This window comes from Populus alba, chromosome 6 (assembly GCF_005239225.2).
Source record: "Populus alba chromosome 6, ASM523922v2, whole genome shotgun sequence".
NCBI classification, from domain to species: domain Eukaryota; kingdom Viridiplantae; phylum Streptophyta; class Magnoliopsida; order Malpighiales; family Salicaceae; genus Populus; species Populus alba.
In genome coordinates, this window is record NC_133289.1 from 22,874,299 (window position 1) to 22,889,952 (window position 15,654).

The 15,654-nt window shown below is 29.8% G+C and overlaps 1 protein-coding gene across 1 annotated transcript; it reads left to right on the forward strand.

The window, feature by feature from the left end:
* Positions 1-12,964: 12,964 nt before the first annotated feature.
* LOC118050263 (adenine phosphoribosyltransferase 5) lies at positions 12,965-15,541 on the forward strand. Its single transcript, XM_035060555.2, has 7 exons — positions 12,965-13,340; positions 13,433-13,543; positions 13,934-14,026; positions 14,375-14,524; positions 14,644-14,702; positions 14,854-14,931; positions 15,273-15,541. Exons 1-6 carry the CDS (start codon positions 13,250-13,252, stop codon positions 14,923-14,925), a joined length of 576 nt encoding a protein of 191 aa, XP_034916446.1. The 5' UTR covers positions 12,965-13,249; the 3' UTR covers positions 14,926-14,931; positions 15,273-15,541.
* Positions 15,542-15,654: the final 113 nt, after the last annotated feature.

Genomic DNA, 15,654 nt, shown 5'->3' on the forward strand with positions numbered 1-15,654 from the left:
ATGTTTTTTTTAGTGATTTTGATGTATTGATATTAAAAATAAAAAAATAAATATATAAAAAAAGTTATTTTGATGTATTTTCAAACAAAAAATATCATGCATCACAATACCCAAAACCCTATGGAAAATCTTTAATTTTTTCAGGAAAAATTAGCTTGATCATTATATAGTTCAGTTATTTTTATTCTTATCCTAAATAATTTAAAAATTATAATTTATATCTTAAACTTTGTTATCGTGTACACAGTTTACATCATAAATTATCATATAGTATACCAAGAATGTAAATTATAATATTTAAAAACAAGGAAGGTAAATGTAAAAATGACTGAACTATAGGATAGCCAGGGTGATTTTTTATTTTTTGAAAAAGAAAATGATGAAGAGCTATTCATCCAAAAATAAGATATGTAGACATAATCCTATTGATTATTTTTTGGATAAGACCTGAACCCAAATCTAATGGGGTGGCAAACGTTGGCCACTGAACTTGCTCCTTAGGCTGATTCAGATATGTAAGGACCAAATTAAAAAGAAACATTAAAGTGGATATTAACTGGTTTAATTGGTAAAATCCATGCCCTTTTCGATAAATTGCACGTGACTCTCTATGCTTTAGTTCGTGTGGATGACACAGCATACTTTATACTTTTCGTGAGAGAAGATCAAGTGGTGATTATGACTTCACTTTCCACTAACAAATAGTGGATTACCCACACGATTGTTGTAATTTATTATTAAAAAATAATATTTTTTATTTCTTGAAACATGCAGATGAATCAGCTCAACAAATTAACGGATATGAATTCAAATGACGCTGCTTATAATTAAAATGAGCAAAAAAAATCAAACACTGTTTGTAATTAAAAAGAATGGAATATGAATTCTCAAATAAACAAATTATACTAAATATATAATTTCACACAGTATAATGGAGGTTGAATGAAGATGGAGGAGGTGATTGGTGAAGTTGTATAATCAAGAGGTGTTTATGGTTTAGTTGCATGCAGTCAGTAAATGTTTAGTTTGTTTTTTATTTTTGTTAAGTAATAAAAGTTATTTTATGTTTAAATTATACAAATTAGTATTAATTTTGTGTTTGGTTTAATTTTACAACTTGACTCACTTAAACGTTGAGTTGGTTAGATTTTGAAATATTTCTCGGGTCGACCGGATTAGACCGGATTCAATTGCATTTGAATGTAATCAAAAATATGGGAAATGCTTTTTTTTGTTAAATTTTGTTGGAATTTAGAAATTAAAGTGCTCTAGCATATTTTGAATGTATTGCGACAGTCAGATACAACTTCGATTCCATTTAAATAAAGAATTACAATTCTACTTCAAATAACTCAATTTAAGCTATTATAAATAAGATTTACTTAGAAGTGTGTTTGGCAGTTGTGGTAGCGGATTGCTTTTTAAATAGTTTTTCGTGCCGAAATACATGCCAAATGATTTTTTTTTATTTTTTAAAAATTATTTTTGACATCAGCACATCAAAACGATCCAAAAAGTACAAACCGCACTCAATTTTAGCAAAAAAAAAAAAATAAAAATTTTGCAAAACACAGGTAAAAACACTGCCCAAACACTACCTTAATATATCTCAAGCAAACGCAACATTTAACACTTAAAATCTCTATTAAAACTTCTTACGAACATCTCCTCTACTCTCCAAAAACTACCCTCTTCACCTTTATAATCATGCATCCTCAGGCCATCTTTAAGTTTTCGAGAGAAGCTTGGAAGGTCATTATTGCTAGGTAGGCTACAGCCATTTTGTAGACCTGGAAGCAGCAAAGCCAGAAAATAAAATTAAAAAAATTCAAATTAGAAATATTATGTAAGATTTTAGTTATTAAGATTGGGGCTGGAAAAAACATTTCTTAGCAGCCCCTTCTGTCTCGGCCACTGCTTGGAGGGCCATGCTCGCTTTTCAAGCCTCCTTAGCATGCTTTTGATGGAAAAGCAATTTTATCCATAATTTTTACTAAATATATATTTTATATAAAATAACTACATAAAAAATTAATTTAAAAAAAATCACTTTCATCCATAATTTTTTACCAAACATACTCACAAATACATGGAAAAAGAACTTGGTTGAGGAGATTTTTACACCTTTTTTTTGTGATAAAACTTACACCTAAGACAAGGAGAGTCACGGTTTCATGATGGCCTGCCCTTGATGCTCTTTTCTTGTAGGTACTTCAGGCGATTGATTTAGCTTGTGTTGTGTGGATCGAAGGGTGCCACGCATAATAATTTTTAAAAAATCACTTTCATCCACAATGTTTTACCAAACATACCTGATATGTACATAGAAAAAGAACTTTATTCAATTATTTAGTAAATGATTTAATTGTAAGAATTTAAAATTAATATGATGTATTTTTCTTGTTGTTTCAAGTTCAAGTTTATAGTTGCTAATATAATGATTACTGAAGGTTTATATAGTTGTTAATTTTAAAACTTGTGGGATTAATCGAGTTACATACAAACTAGTTTGGACACGAATATTAATTAAAAAAAAAAAGATTTTTGCACCTTTTTTTTTATAAAACTTACACCCAGGACAAGTAGAGTCACGGTTTCACGATGGCCTGCCTTTGATGCACTTTTCATGTAGGTACTTTAGGCGATCGATCTAGCTTGTGTTGTGTGGATCGAAGGGTGCCACGCATAATAAACCTCCCTTGTCGTCGTCATGATCCTGCTTTGGTTTAAGCGCAAAACGGGCCTTCAAAAAATTCCTTAGTGATTGAAGGGCTCGACTTGATCGTCGATAAATGTCCACTTTTAGCTTAGAATAAATCATCCAAGAAATAATTTCATATGATGGTGGTTCGTATTATTAGAGGTCAATCTCTCTTGTATGGACTCCACTCGTCTCGTCTCTTGTATTTAATTTTTTTATTTTTATTTTTTCAGTGTGCAGGAACAGATGACAAAAGGGGATAGCGATATGCCCGACTTTCTTCTATTTTTGCTTCAGATTGGTTTGTGTTTGGATTTGATTTAATCCTTGTTGTGTTTGAGACTGAGTCGAGCCTTTTATTTCTGTGTGATAATAAAAATTACAATACAATATATAGAAATAAGATCAATTATTTAACGTTTGGGACAATTTTGTGATAGGAGGGAAGAAATGAATTGGGAGAAGGAGAAATGAATGAGATTTAATAAATATTAAAAACTATTTATTTATTTCTCTAAGCAAGATGAATAGGTACTAGACTATTTCACAGTTTTTCTAAAATCGTATGATAATAAGCTAGTATCAAAAACTTATAATGCCTTTTCTTTTTCTCCATTTGAATTTTCTCTTAAGATTAAAATGCTATTGACTTCCATTCCTCTTTCTATCCTAAGTCTATTTATCATAAGTTTATCAATATACACGGTACTTTGAATGGATCAAATTTATCCCGACATCACCGCATAACAATAACCAATATATTCATAATTTTCAAACTTGATTTGAAAGGTGATATTAGTAAGTTCAGATCGTCGAAGTAAGTAGATTGACCTGAATTGAACTTCAGTAAACTCAATTTTATTTATTTTATAAAAAAAATAAAAATCACATCATTTAAAAAAAATAAAAAATTAATTGTTTTGATTGAGTATTTTTGCAAGTCAACTTAAATTTTTTATTATTATTAAATCTCGGCTAGTTGCAGATGTCGAAACTCATGGATCATAGATTAACATTCCAGTCCAATCAGGTTTTAAAACAATAGATAAATAAAATGGATGAGATAAGCATAAATACACTAGATTTGGACCGCATGGATGGCCAACACATTCAGGAAAATAAGCAATAAATGGGCCAAGGTGTCATGAATATTCCACCTTCGTTGAAATCAAAACTGAGACTTTATCTCTCAGCCTCAAAGTCCATAATTGCATCTGCTAATCAACACGCATGCAAGAAAATCCACCAATATTTTGTAGTCATATCTAAATCCTCTTCGATGTTCCAAGTCTTGATAGCGAGGCTGCCTTAATCATGCATCAAATTATGAGAAGTGGAATTTCTGTATCGCAATATGAGCAGTTCCTCTTCGGTTTTGATGCGATGATAACTCTGATATGAACTCAATCATGATGCGAAATTAAAAAGTAGTCTAAAAATAGAAAATACTGTATGGGCCAGTAAAAATCATGTAACTTGTAAATAGACAGTGGATTGTTGATTTTGTATTAATTTCTGTTTTTTTATTGGTTTTATTACTTAGATTATCAAAATTATTAAATTATAATTCAAGACATGAATTATGAGTGGAACAAATTAACTTGATTTTATTTTAATATTAAATAATTAAAACAATGTTGTTCTGATTATTTAAAAAAAAAATTAATTTTAACCGGATCTTTCATGTCCATTAGATTTTTGGTTGACCCACTTGAAATATAAATTAGATAAAATAACTTGATTGAATTTAAAATAATTTTATTTTAATATTAAAAAAATAAAATTATATTATTCTGAAAAAAACGAAACCTATTTTTAACCGAATCTCCGAGGTGGATAACAAGTCGCTAGGTCATTTGATTTTATCAGATATAATTTCCACTTTACTATTGTAAAACCTAGCTTAGATTAGGTTTGGATCCCGAGCTAACCTACTGGATATTGTTTGACAACACTGATCTTCAGCCTTGACAGCGCTGCATTTGAGTCTTAGGTTACCCCTAGTTTTGAAGCATGGCAGTCTTCTCCATCAAATCAAAGAGGGAGGTACAATCGAATGTCCCAATTGAAAAACATTAATCACAGGATTGATGATCCATTTCTTACAGCAGAAATTCGTTTTATACTGATAACCTATGCCTTCTTAACGAATGTACTGATCTCTGTCTTGTCATCAGAAAAAAAAAAAAAAGGGTTAAAAAAAGCAACAGTCTCTCACTCTTATCGCTTAAATAAACAAATGGCGACCTAATAAACTAATTATCTCTCCCCCCGACGACTTCATCATCAACAAATGTAATATAATATGAGCAGTGGATAAAGAGAAATAATTAGTGAAAATAACATCCAAAGTACCTGTCTGGTGATCATAAGCTGTAAAGTGAAGGATAAAGTTGTAGTTGAGGTTAGGTTTGAGCAAGATGTGACCATGTACAGATGCTATCAATGATAACACGACAGTACGAGGTCCATGGGCGCCAATAAAAAAGAAAAGAAAAAAAACCATCGCTCTTTTCCTACTGGGGTCCCATTTGTAGAAAGATTTAGGGTTTTATCTCCCCCCGCCCCTGTCCAAAAACCTTCCATTAAAAAAAGAGGAGATGAAGATATGGTCTCCTGTATCTTGTATAATTTTCGTAATGCTAATGATTGTAGAGTTGTCTTTTGATAAATAAATAATAATAAAAAAAAAACAATCAGTGTTCTTCACTTGCGGCTCCATTACGTTTGAAATGGCAACATTATCTTGATCGAGCTTCATGGCTGGAAAATCTTGGATCTTCTCTTAAAATATCAACGAATTAGGATCTTAGATTTTCTTCAATCTTTCCGGCTTATTTATTTATTTATTTATATATCAATTATTTGCCTGAAGTTTCTGCCGGAATAGATCCAAACTAATGCCTTAGTTCTGATCCCATCTAAATAGCTATTTTGAGTTTCAATTTTAATTAAGGTGTGATGGGGTGTTTTCAAATGTATATATAGTATTACATACATGATGTGTGCTTTCGAGGATTTGAAATCATCTACTTGTCTTTTATTTACTTGTTTTTTTTTTAACCCAAGGTATTCCTTGTTGTTTTTAAGCCATGGCATAAACGCAATATATATCTCATTGCATTATTAATATTATAATCTTGATGTCTACTAATTATTATATTAAATTAGTGAGAATTTCATTTAAAAAGAAGAAGATAGTCATGAGGTTTCTTTAATGGAAAGTTGCCAATGAACTCATAAGTAATAAAATAAATAATTATTACTATTAGAAAATAACATGGTTTGATGAGAAAATATTCAATTTATTCATATTAAACCATTCAAATTCTATGCCCGTTATAAAATAAAATTAGTAATAATGAAATTCACTTCACTAACAAAACAAATTGTTTTCGTTAGGTTTTGCATATTAGAGAATAATATAAACTATATCTTGAAATTCTCATCTAACAATTTAAGATTTTTTGTTGAAAAGGTTCTTTAATATGGTATTAGAATTTTATTGATCAAGTGATCACAAGTTTGAATCTCATTACTCCTATTCTATTTGATAAAAATTAAGCATGAAATAATGTGAGCATGTTCAAGTTTCGAGTTTGAAGAGTTTTTACTTGAAAGGAAAATGTATTTGATAATAATATAAATCAAATATAGAGATCTCACCTAATAATTTAAACTTTTGGTTGAGATATTATTTGACATAATATAATTCATTCAACTCACAACTTGCATAGTTTCTTATATTTTTTTTAGAGATCGGTCGCATCAATGAACACCTTAATTAATTATTTTTTTCTATAGATGAGTTATATCAATGAAAACCCTGTAAATCCTGATTAATTAGTACATCAAGAATATAATTTTAATAATGTAATGAGATATATAATGAAATTTTTTTTTTTTAAATCCTTATTGTTGGGTTTTTACCAGATCGTATGTTGGTCGGGTCAATCCACATATCAATCCAATTTTTTTTACCAAACCAATAAAAAAAAATTAATAAGAGAAAGTTGTTTTGTTAAAAAAAACATGGTTTCATAATCAAACCTATATATATATATTAGGTTATTCTTCAAGTTCATCCGTTACTAACTTAACTTGTTCGAACCATATCTAATTTTATTTAAAAAAGATGATATTGATTTGATAAAAAAATCTTATTTGAAATAGAATCCAATATTAATTATATTTTATATCAATCAATTACTAATTTAACTTGTGAAGTCATGGCAGGTCTTATAAGTAATAGAATAAACGTATAGAATTACTATTCTCACCTTTGATTCCTCCCACGACCTTTTAATGCGAGTGCAATTTCTTTCTTTAATTTTTTAAAAGGTTTAAAATGTCTTGCATTTTGTGTCTGTTTGGGGCTGCGATTTAATATGTTTTTCATGAAAGATTTGAAAAAAAAAAAATCAAATTATTTTTTTAGTGTTTTTTTATCATTTTGATGTCCTGATATCAAAAATAAATTTTCAAAAAATAAAAAAAATATTATTTTAATACATTTTCAATGAAAATTGACTTTGAAAAGCAACATCGAGTACTACACTCTCAAACATACTCTTTAAAACTAAAAATAATTCTCTATAAATCTTTAAATTCACACCGATCCTTAACATAATTTAAATCCACGACTTCCTAAAAGAAACCCTAAAATCTTGATCTTAATTTTCTTATCATGGCATTGAATACCTAAATTCACTAAACTCAACCCAATGCTCACATGCATCACACTCTTTTCATTTCTTCATGTGTGTGTGGGAAAAAAAAACTTTGAAGCCAGGATATCCAAAGTTGTCAATTTTGTTCCGTTTCACTCGGAATGATCGAAACATTTCATACCAATTTAAAAAACAGAACATTTTTTATTTTATTTTAAATCTCGGTCCGTTTCGGATTTTTCGGCTAAATTTCGGCCGGTACGTTCCGGTTTCATTCCATATGTTCCATTCTGCTCTTGAAAAGCCATTGAATCAAATTAAACCTTGTTCAATTTAATTAATTAAATCACATTTTTCATTACTATTTTCAATAACAATGATATTAATAATATTATTAAAAAATATTATTACTATTTCCATTAATAATGATATTAATTTTTTAAAATTATATTTATCACTGGTATATATGGTTCATATTCATGTTGTTGTTTTTTTTTTTTTTCATATTTATACTTTGTAGGAATTTGAGCAAAACAAAGGATGCTTTAGATTTCATTAACCTTGATAACATTGACCTAACTTTATATTTAAAATATTTGTGTTGAAACATTTTATTTTCATAATATTTTGTTTAAGTTAAATTACTTTAAGTTAAAGATGTATTTAATATTGACTATTTTAAAATATTTTAAAATTTAAAATTATATATATTTGGCGTTGAGTTTGTATTGCATAATTTATAATTAATTTATCTTAAATTTGAATTATATTTGTTGAACACGCGCGGGCACACATACATACATACATACATACATATATATAAACAGTACAACTCCAAAACAATACGCAAAACATTCTGAAACTAAAAAATTTTATTCCAATTAAAAAAACAAAATACTTATCAAAATGAAATTGACAACCTGAGGATAACCAAGATCTTCACTAGAACACACTAATCTCTCGATTGAATTGTTTTTACATTTGTCTAAAATCTTTAAAATAAGATTACAGCAATCACTAGGTTACTACATGGAATTTTCTGTTCTTATCATTTATCACGCGCAAGACTATCCATCTCCTGACACCTGGCAAGGGGAATGATAGGGTGATGACTATCTCTCTTACCCATGTCTTTGACTTTACTTGAATAATTAACAAAAAGGCAAAAGGAGGCATCAGGATTGAGGGTCAGGATCTGGAGTTGGGCTGCTCTTGACGATCTAGGCCGCTGATACAAGCCGTCCAGACACGAAAAAAGAAGAAACAAGAGGATATTGTGAATCTAAGAGATAGTGAGAGGTAAAGGGCTGTGAATGATCATCATGTTAGAGTGTTTTTTCTTAGTACAATTCGCGTGCGCATGAGCAGTAACTTGGTGCCGTGGATTTTATTTTGTAGGTCCATCGTCCGTGTCTATGCCACCACGCGTTCTTTGATGTAGCCTTTTCTTCTTTAAATGTGTTTTTAGCTTGAAAAATTATTATTTTTTTTATTTTATTAGAGATGAATACATTTCACAAATTAATTATTTGGGATATTAATAAAAATTGATTTATAATTAACTGATTTGGATGATTGTTATTTTTTTTTAATAAATTTGGTACTTGAAGATTTTTAATTTTTTTTGTTCCTCTTCAGTTTTAGTTTCAAGAATTAAAATATAAAAGGTTGAATCTAAACAAGTTAAATAATAAAGGCTCATTGTGAAATAAAAATTTATTAAATAAAGATTTATATAAAAAGTAATTAAAAGCCAGTTCAATTTTTAAAAATATAAAACCAAACCAATTTGTTTGGTTTGGTTATTCAATTTTTATTGATTCTAAATTTATTTTTTTAAAAAAAACTATTCATTCTAAGTTGTTTGGACCAATATTTATCCTAATGAACACGGGCTCTTTTACCAGTATTAATACTAAATATAACATGTGGATATCTATAATTAAGCAATATATATCTCATTGCATTATTATATTATATTCTTGATGTCTACTAATTAATCAGGGTTTTCTAATAGCTATAATTATTTATTTTATTATTCATGAGTTCAACGGCAACTTTCTCTAAAAGAAACCTTAAGAATATCCTTTAAAAAATAATAATAAAAAAAAGTTCTCACTGATTTGTAACCTTCAATTTCGTGTCTTCCAAATGACAAGACCATACTAGTTTTGTACTGCCCTCTTGGGTCTTGTCTCGAACCATAGCAAGTGTATCTATTTCAATCAGCATCAACCCCTTTTCCGAAATAGGTTATTTACCATTTCGTGTAGTGTTTTATACATGACACATGTGTACTCTAAACTTGACGACAGTATATTTTTTCTACTTCTTATTTTTCTTAATAAATACTCGTGAAATTTATAATTATATATATATATATGTATGTATGTATGTATGTATGTATGTATGTATATCCAAGAATTAAGTAGAGGAAAATATTAAGAAATGCTCAGAGACTTTTAGCATTGAAGAGGTAAAAAAACAGAGGAAAATATGAAGAGATGAGATGCAAAATCCATGGCTTTGGGTGTGGTTTTCACACACACAGTCGAGGCTTTGGCTTGTGTTGCGCGATGACCTCATTCGTATCTGCCTATGGGGTCCATGACAATAAAGTAACATTATATGGTTTGTAATAGGAAAAGACAATTTTATAGATCATCATCACTTATCTATAAATATATGTGTATCAAATCATATAGTTTTTTTTTTAAAAAAAAATAATGTTATCATATCTAATTTAGTCTTGTGGGTTTATTTAGTAATTCACCAAACCTAGCTAGACATGATTTGGGTAAGGTATTATGTCAAGCTAAATTGAAAGTTGACACGAATAATATAGTGAATAATATAGTAGGTTCAGCTATAATCTAAATCTGATTTATCTAATACAAAAATTAAATGAAATTCCATTTGTTTTTTTTAAGTTTTTAAATGAAAATTTTTAAAATAAAATATGAAACGACTTGTTTTGAATTGATTTAATTGATCGTGTTGACTTGGGTGACAGTGAATTTTTTTCGGGTTTAATAACTTTATTAGGGTAAAAACTCAATTCATAACTCCACGTGTAGGGCAAGATTCAATTTGATCATCATGATGGTAGCTAGCCCCAATCATCATAGAAGAGGGAAAAATAATAATTAAAGGGACTCAGGGTGGGACCTTCGCCATCTAAAAATCTCCCAAATCTCCTCCTGCCCACTTGATTCTCTGGAAAATTTTGTAGCCGTCAACTTCTGGTAAATGACGAAAATGGGTCTTAACCTCGATATTGGGAAAAGGAGTCTTACTGTATTTAAAAAGTAGAGAAACTAGCTGTTGAATAAATACTGTTTGCGTAACCTGAGATAGTGATTGGATAGCTTAGATTACCGAATTATCAGGTTAATTTCTACATTATCGGTTAATTTAAGCTTACTGTTTTTATTAAAATAATAATATTTTTTTCATATCAATCTGGTTAAATTTAATTAGGTTAATCAACTCGTTAAAACTCGACCGGAACAGCGGGGTCTTGTAAAATAAATGTTTGATTTTGTTCAAAAACATGCTCTAAATCTTGAGTTCTTTGGATTAATCATTAGCATAAATGGAGTTTAACATGAATGAATGGTAATTAGTGATTACTAATTAGTGATTTTTTCAAGAAAGTGGTAATTGGTTAACAGCAAGGATTGTTGCTTTTAATAAATACAATGGTCCCTGCAACATAGAATCTTCCTTTATAGATTTGGATAAATCTAGTTTTTCTTTTGGTATGGTTTGTTTCTCAGTTAAAAATAATATATTAAAATCATTTAATATTTTTTTAGTAGTAAAAACTATAACAAAATCAAATATAATTAGATAAGTAGGTACAATAATCGAGAGATTTAATTTTTTTTTTTTTTTGTAGAGACTTTAATTTTTTGGCTTTAAATTAATTATTTTAGTGTTTTTTTTATTGTTTTGATGTGTTAATATTAAAAATAAATTTTTTTTTTAAAAAATATTTTAATATATTTTTAAATAAAAATTATTTTGAAAAACAATCTAACACAGTACAAACACTCAATATATTTATTTTATCACTGTGAAAGAAACAGTGCACTTGAAGATTTTGCCAAGGTGTTTTTTCTGACTTCACACCAGGAAGCAAACTCTCATGCAAAGCAAATTACAACCAATAAATTTAAATAGATTTTATAAAATCTAAATAGGTATTTTAAGAGAGGAACATTTTTTGTTATATACTTTTATTTATGGGCTTACCATTAAATGAAATCGAGACTTAAAAATAATAGTTGTCGGATTCAATTAAAAAATATCCTGTTTATTGAATTATTAAATTAATTTTTGATATATTTATGGCCCAATCCATTTTATTAAAATAATAATATTTTATTTATTTATTTTAATTTTATTAAGTGCTAGCTTGTTGGGTTTAGATTGAATTTAATCAAGACAACCAAATTAGCAACAATCCAAATAGATAAATTGAATTTTATTATATTAACAGTGTCTTGGATTTAACTTAAAACTCTATTCAAATAAAGTTTTTAGAGAGTAATCTTTCTACTGGTATAAGATTTAACAGCTATAAAATATATATTTGATAATGCGATATAAATAATATATATTCAAAATAATTAAAAATTATAATATAAGATGATCATGCAAATTATAATATGTATTTTATCAAAGAAACGCAAGGAGTGAACCTAGTATCATTGAATGATCATGCAAATTATAATATAGTTTTTATGTGCTTCGCAAGAAAAAAGAATTAAAAATTATTATCAGCCCGCTGTGTGGTCTAATCAACAACAGCAGAAAAAAGATTTTAAAAAAAAAAAAAAAACGATGGAAGAGTCAAGTAAGCAACTGGAAATGTGGGCTCAAAACGAGGGTGATAAAGTGTGTTTTGCACGTGCTTTAAACACGCTTGTACAAGAATAGTGCATGGACTGGCCTTCATAAACACTTTGTCTGCATCCATCAATCCAATTCATAAATAACTTTTAATTCAATTAATAATGTATTATGATTTTTGTATTTTAATAAAATGTTATGTATTATGATTTTTGTATTTTAATAAAATATTAAATCACATAATTAAATTAAATTATTTTAAAATACTTAGGATAGTAAATTGAATTAACAATCTTAAATATTTTAATATTAATTCAAAAAAAGAAGAAGAAAAGTTTCGTGTAAAATAATAACATAACTTACAAGAAAGAAAAGATATTGTAAAGCCAATGGTTATTGCGAGGAAAAAAAAGAGACGGATGAAAAAGCGAGCAAAAATTAAATTTTGATTCAATATGCTGGTATTTTTAAAATATTATTTGCAATAAATAATTGAATTCAATTATACTTGAAAAAAACAAATTGAATTAACAATCTTGATTATTTTACTCTTAATTTATAAACCAAAAATTAATAGCATACCTTATAAAAATTTAAAATATATGATTTACTCTTAAAAGATTTTTATAAATTGAACTTTATTTAAAATTCAATTTAATATTCTAAAATTCATTTCAATCACAAGAATTTACAGGCTGAAATAGACAAAATAGTTTGTATTTAATTTTAGTACACGCTGATCATCTCTTGCTCCAATAGATTGCATTGATGAGAGAAAGATTTGGTCTTTAGCAGAGTTTAGGAGGGCAAAAAGAATTTGTAAAGAATACTACTTTGGTTACCAAAATCCCATTTCACAGATACAGAGACAAACAGGGTAGAGAAGCCATGACTATAGAGTTTTGTTGCTTATATTAACCACCCTTTCACAAGCTTTAACGCCCCATTTCAGTAGAAGAAAATTTAATCAGAGAGAGAGAGAGAGAGAGGGAGGGAGAGAGAGAGAGAGAGCAAAGAAGCAATGTTTGCAGCTGAGAATGGACTCAAAAGTGACCCAAGATTACAAGGCATCTCTGAAGCTATCAGGGTGGTGCCTCACTTTCCTAAACAAGGTTTGAATTCTTCCCTCGTTTTCTGTTTTCTTTTTTTCTTTTTTCTTTTTCTGTTTGGTTGTTTAACTTTTGTTGTTGTTGTTGTTTGACAGGGATAATGTTTCAAGATATAACAACTTTGTTGCTGGATCATAAAGCTTTCAAGGACACAGTGGATATCTTTGTCGATCGCTATAGAGACATGAACATTTCTGTTGTTGCTGGTAACTTATCAGCCAAACCTTTTTCTTGCCCTTTTTCTTCTTCTTTTTGTGGGATGGCTTGCCTTCTGAAAATGGTTAATTACTGGGACAAAGGACGATGGGATTATGGGAATTGGTGATTTTCTCGTGTTTCATGTATGGATTTTGGCTTTATTTAATTTTTTTCCTTCACTGGGGTGTTGACTTTGGTCTAAAATTCCATAAATAAAAGGCTGTTTCTAGATTTATTAGAAAAAGTTTTTGGTGGGATTTTTGAAGGGTCTTTATCATGTAAGAGTTCTAGTACAACTGGAAATTTCATGGTTAGCTGAGAAATTTTGTTGACTAGCCCTGCAGGGAAAAAAGCTGCTTGATAATGATGTTTCCATATGACTGTTGTTTTTCATGTAGGAGTTGAAGCTAGAGGGTTCATGTTTGGCCCAGCAATTGCCTTAGCTATTGGTGCGAAGTTTGTTCCTTTAAGAAAACCCAGAAAGTTGCCAGGTACTACTGTGCTTAATCTGGAGCTCTAATGGTGCTTCTGCTGTAATTTAGTCCATATGTTGATATTAAGGAAAGGGGTAGCTTGTTTTGTTCCATCAGCTTCAATGCTATTACTCTCTGAAGCAAATTTCGTGGAAGAAAAACTGGCGCATATATGCCAGAGGCAAAGCATCTAGGTTTTTTTATTTCCTGCATATCAAATCACTTTGTAAAGTTCTGTATTTCATGTCTAATTTCCTTAATATCAACATCTCTGATATCTATTGGTTTGTAAATTGATGTATTGTCTCCGAAGTTTACACAAGGAATCTTGTTATAATTGAGGGTTTCACAATGCTGAGTCTGCAGGTGAAGTGATTTCTGAAGCATATGAGCTGGAATACGGAACTGATTGTCTAGAAATACATGTTGGTGCTGTTCAGCCTGGCGAACGTGCAATTGTAATTGATGATTTGGTAGCTACAGGAGGGACCTTGTCAGCAGCAATAAGCCTCTTGGGTACTGGCCTCCTCCATCTCGATCCTATCAGAACCATTTCCACCTCTATAATTATGTTTACTTAGACCTTGTTAACTCTTTGCATAATGTATTTCATGCTCATGTTCATGTTTTCGCAGAACGAGTGGGGGCTGAAGTAATTGAGTGTGCTTGTGTGATCGGGGTGCCGGACGTCAAGGTAATGGCCGAAGAACTTTCTATTGTGTTTTTTTTTCCCCTAATAAGACTTCCATGATAAATGAAAAACGTTTTGGTCGGATTCTTTCCCAGAAAATTCAGTAGAGTAATCTCTGGATAATGCGTTTCATACCAAATGACATGCCTTTCAGGGACAGTGCAGGCTCAATGGCAAGCCACTTTACATCCTCGTGGAGCCACGCCAAACTGATAATTGCTGTTAAGGACAGGTACTATACCTCTTGCCTTACCATGAATCATAAACAAGATTAAGAACAGAGATTGCATTCTTTTTTTTACGAGTGTGTTGACAGGAAAAGCTCAATCAATAATTACACTCTAGTCTTAAATTCTGGTCACTGCCATATTGGGTACTGAATATGGATATTTTCTCAATCTTTTGAGAACGATTTTGGCCTCCGAAGTTGTCAGTTCTTACCTTATTCAAATCAAGGATGGAATGAAATGAACAACATCTAATATCTAGGCCACTGTTGGCTTTATATTCTTAACCACTGCCAAAATGTTCTGCATTTGAACTTGATAATAATCTAATTTCCATCATTTGCAGGTCTGTGAGGATGGCTATGCGCGGGGCCGACTTCGCCGGAAAAGATGACACCTGAACCATAGGTGATGATGTGTTGATATGTTTCTCTGCCAAGTTTCATGCTGCTGGGCATACCTCCCTCACAGTGCTCATCCTGTATCATTCTTTTTTCATTGTGGGATCTTGAATCGTATTTAGGCTGTTATGAAAGTTTTGAAAAAAGAAGCAGAGACCGTTTTAGATGTTGTTAATAATGATTAAATGATTCATTGTCCTGGCTTTTCTTTACAGCCCCCTTTATGTCCCATGGGAAATTTGATGTCTGGCCATCTTCATGTGAAAATTTGACATGGTCTAGATTTGACATCTCAAGCTCTTTAGTTTGGTGCTCCCATGTGATGCA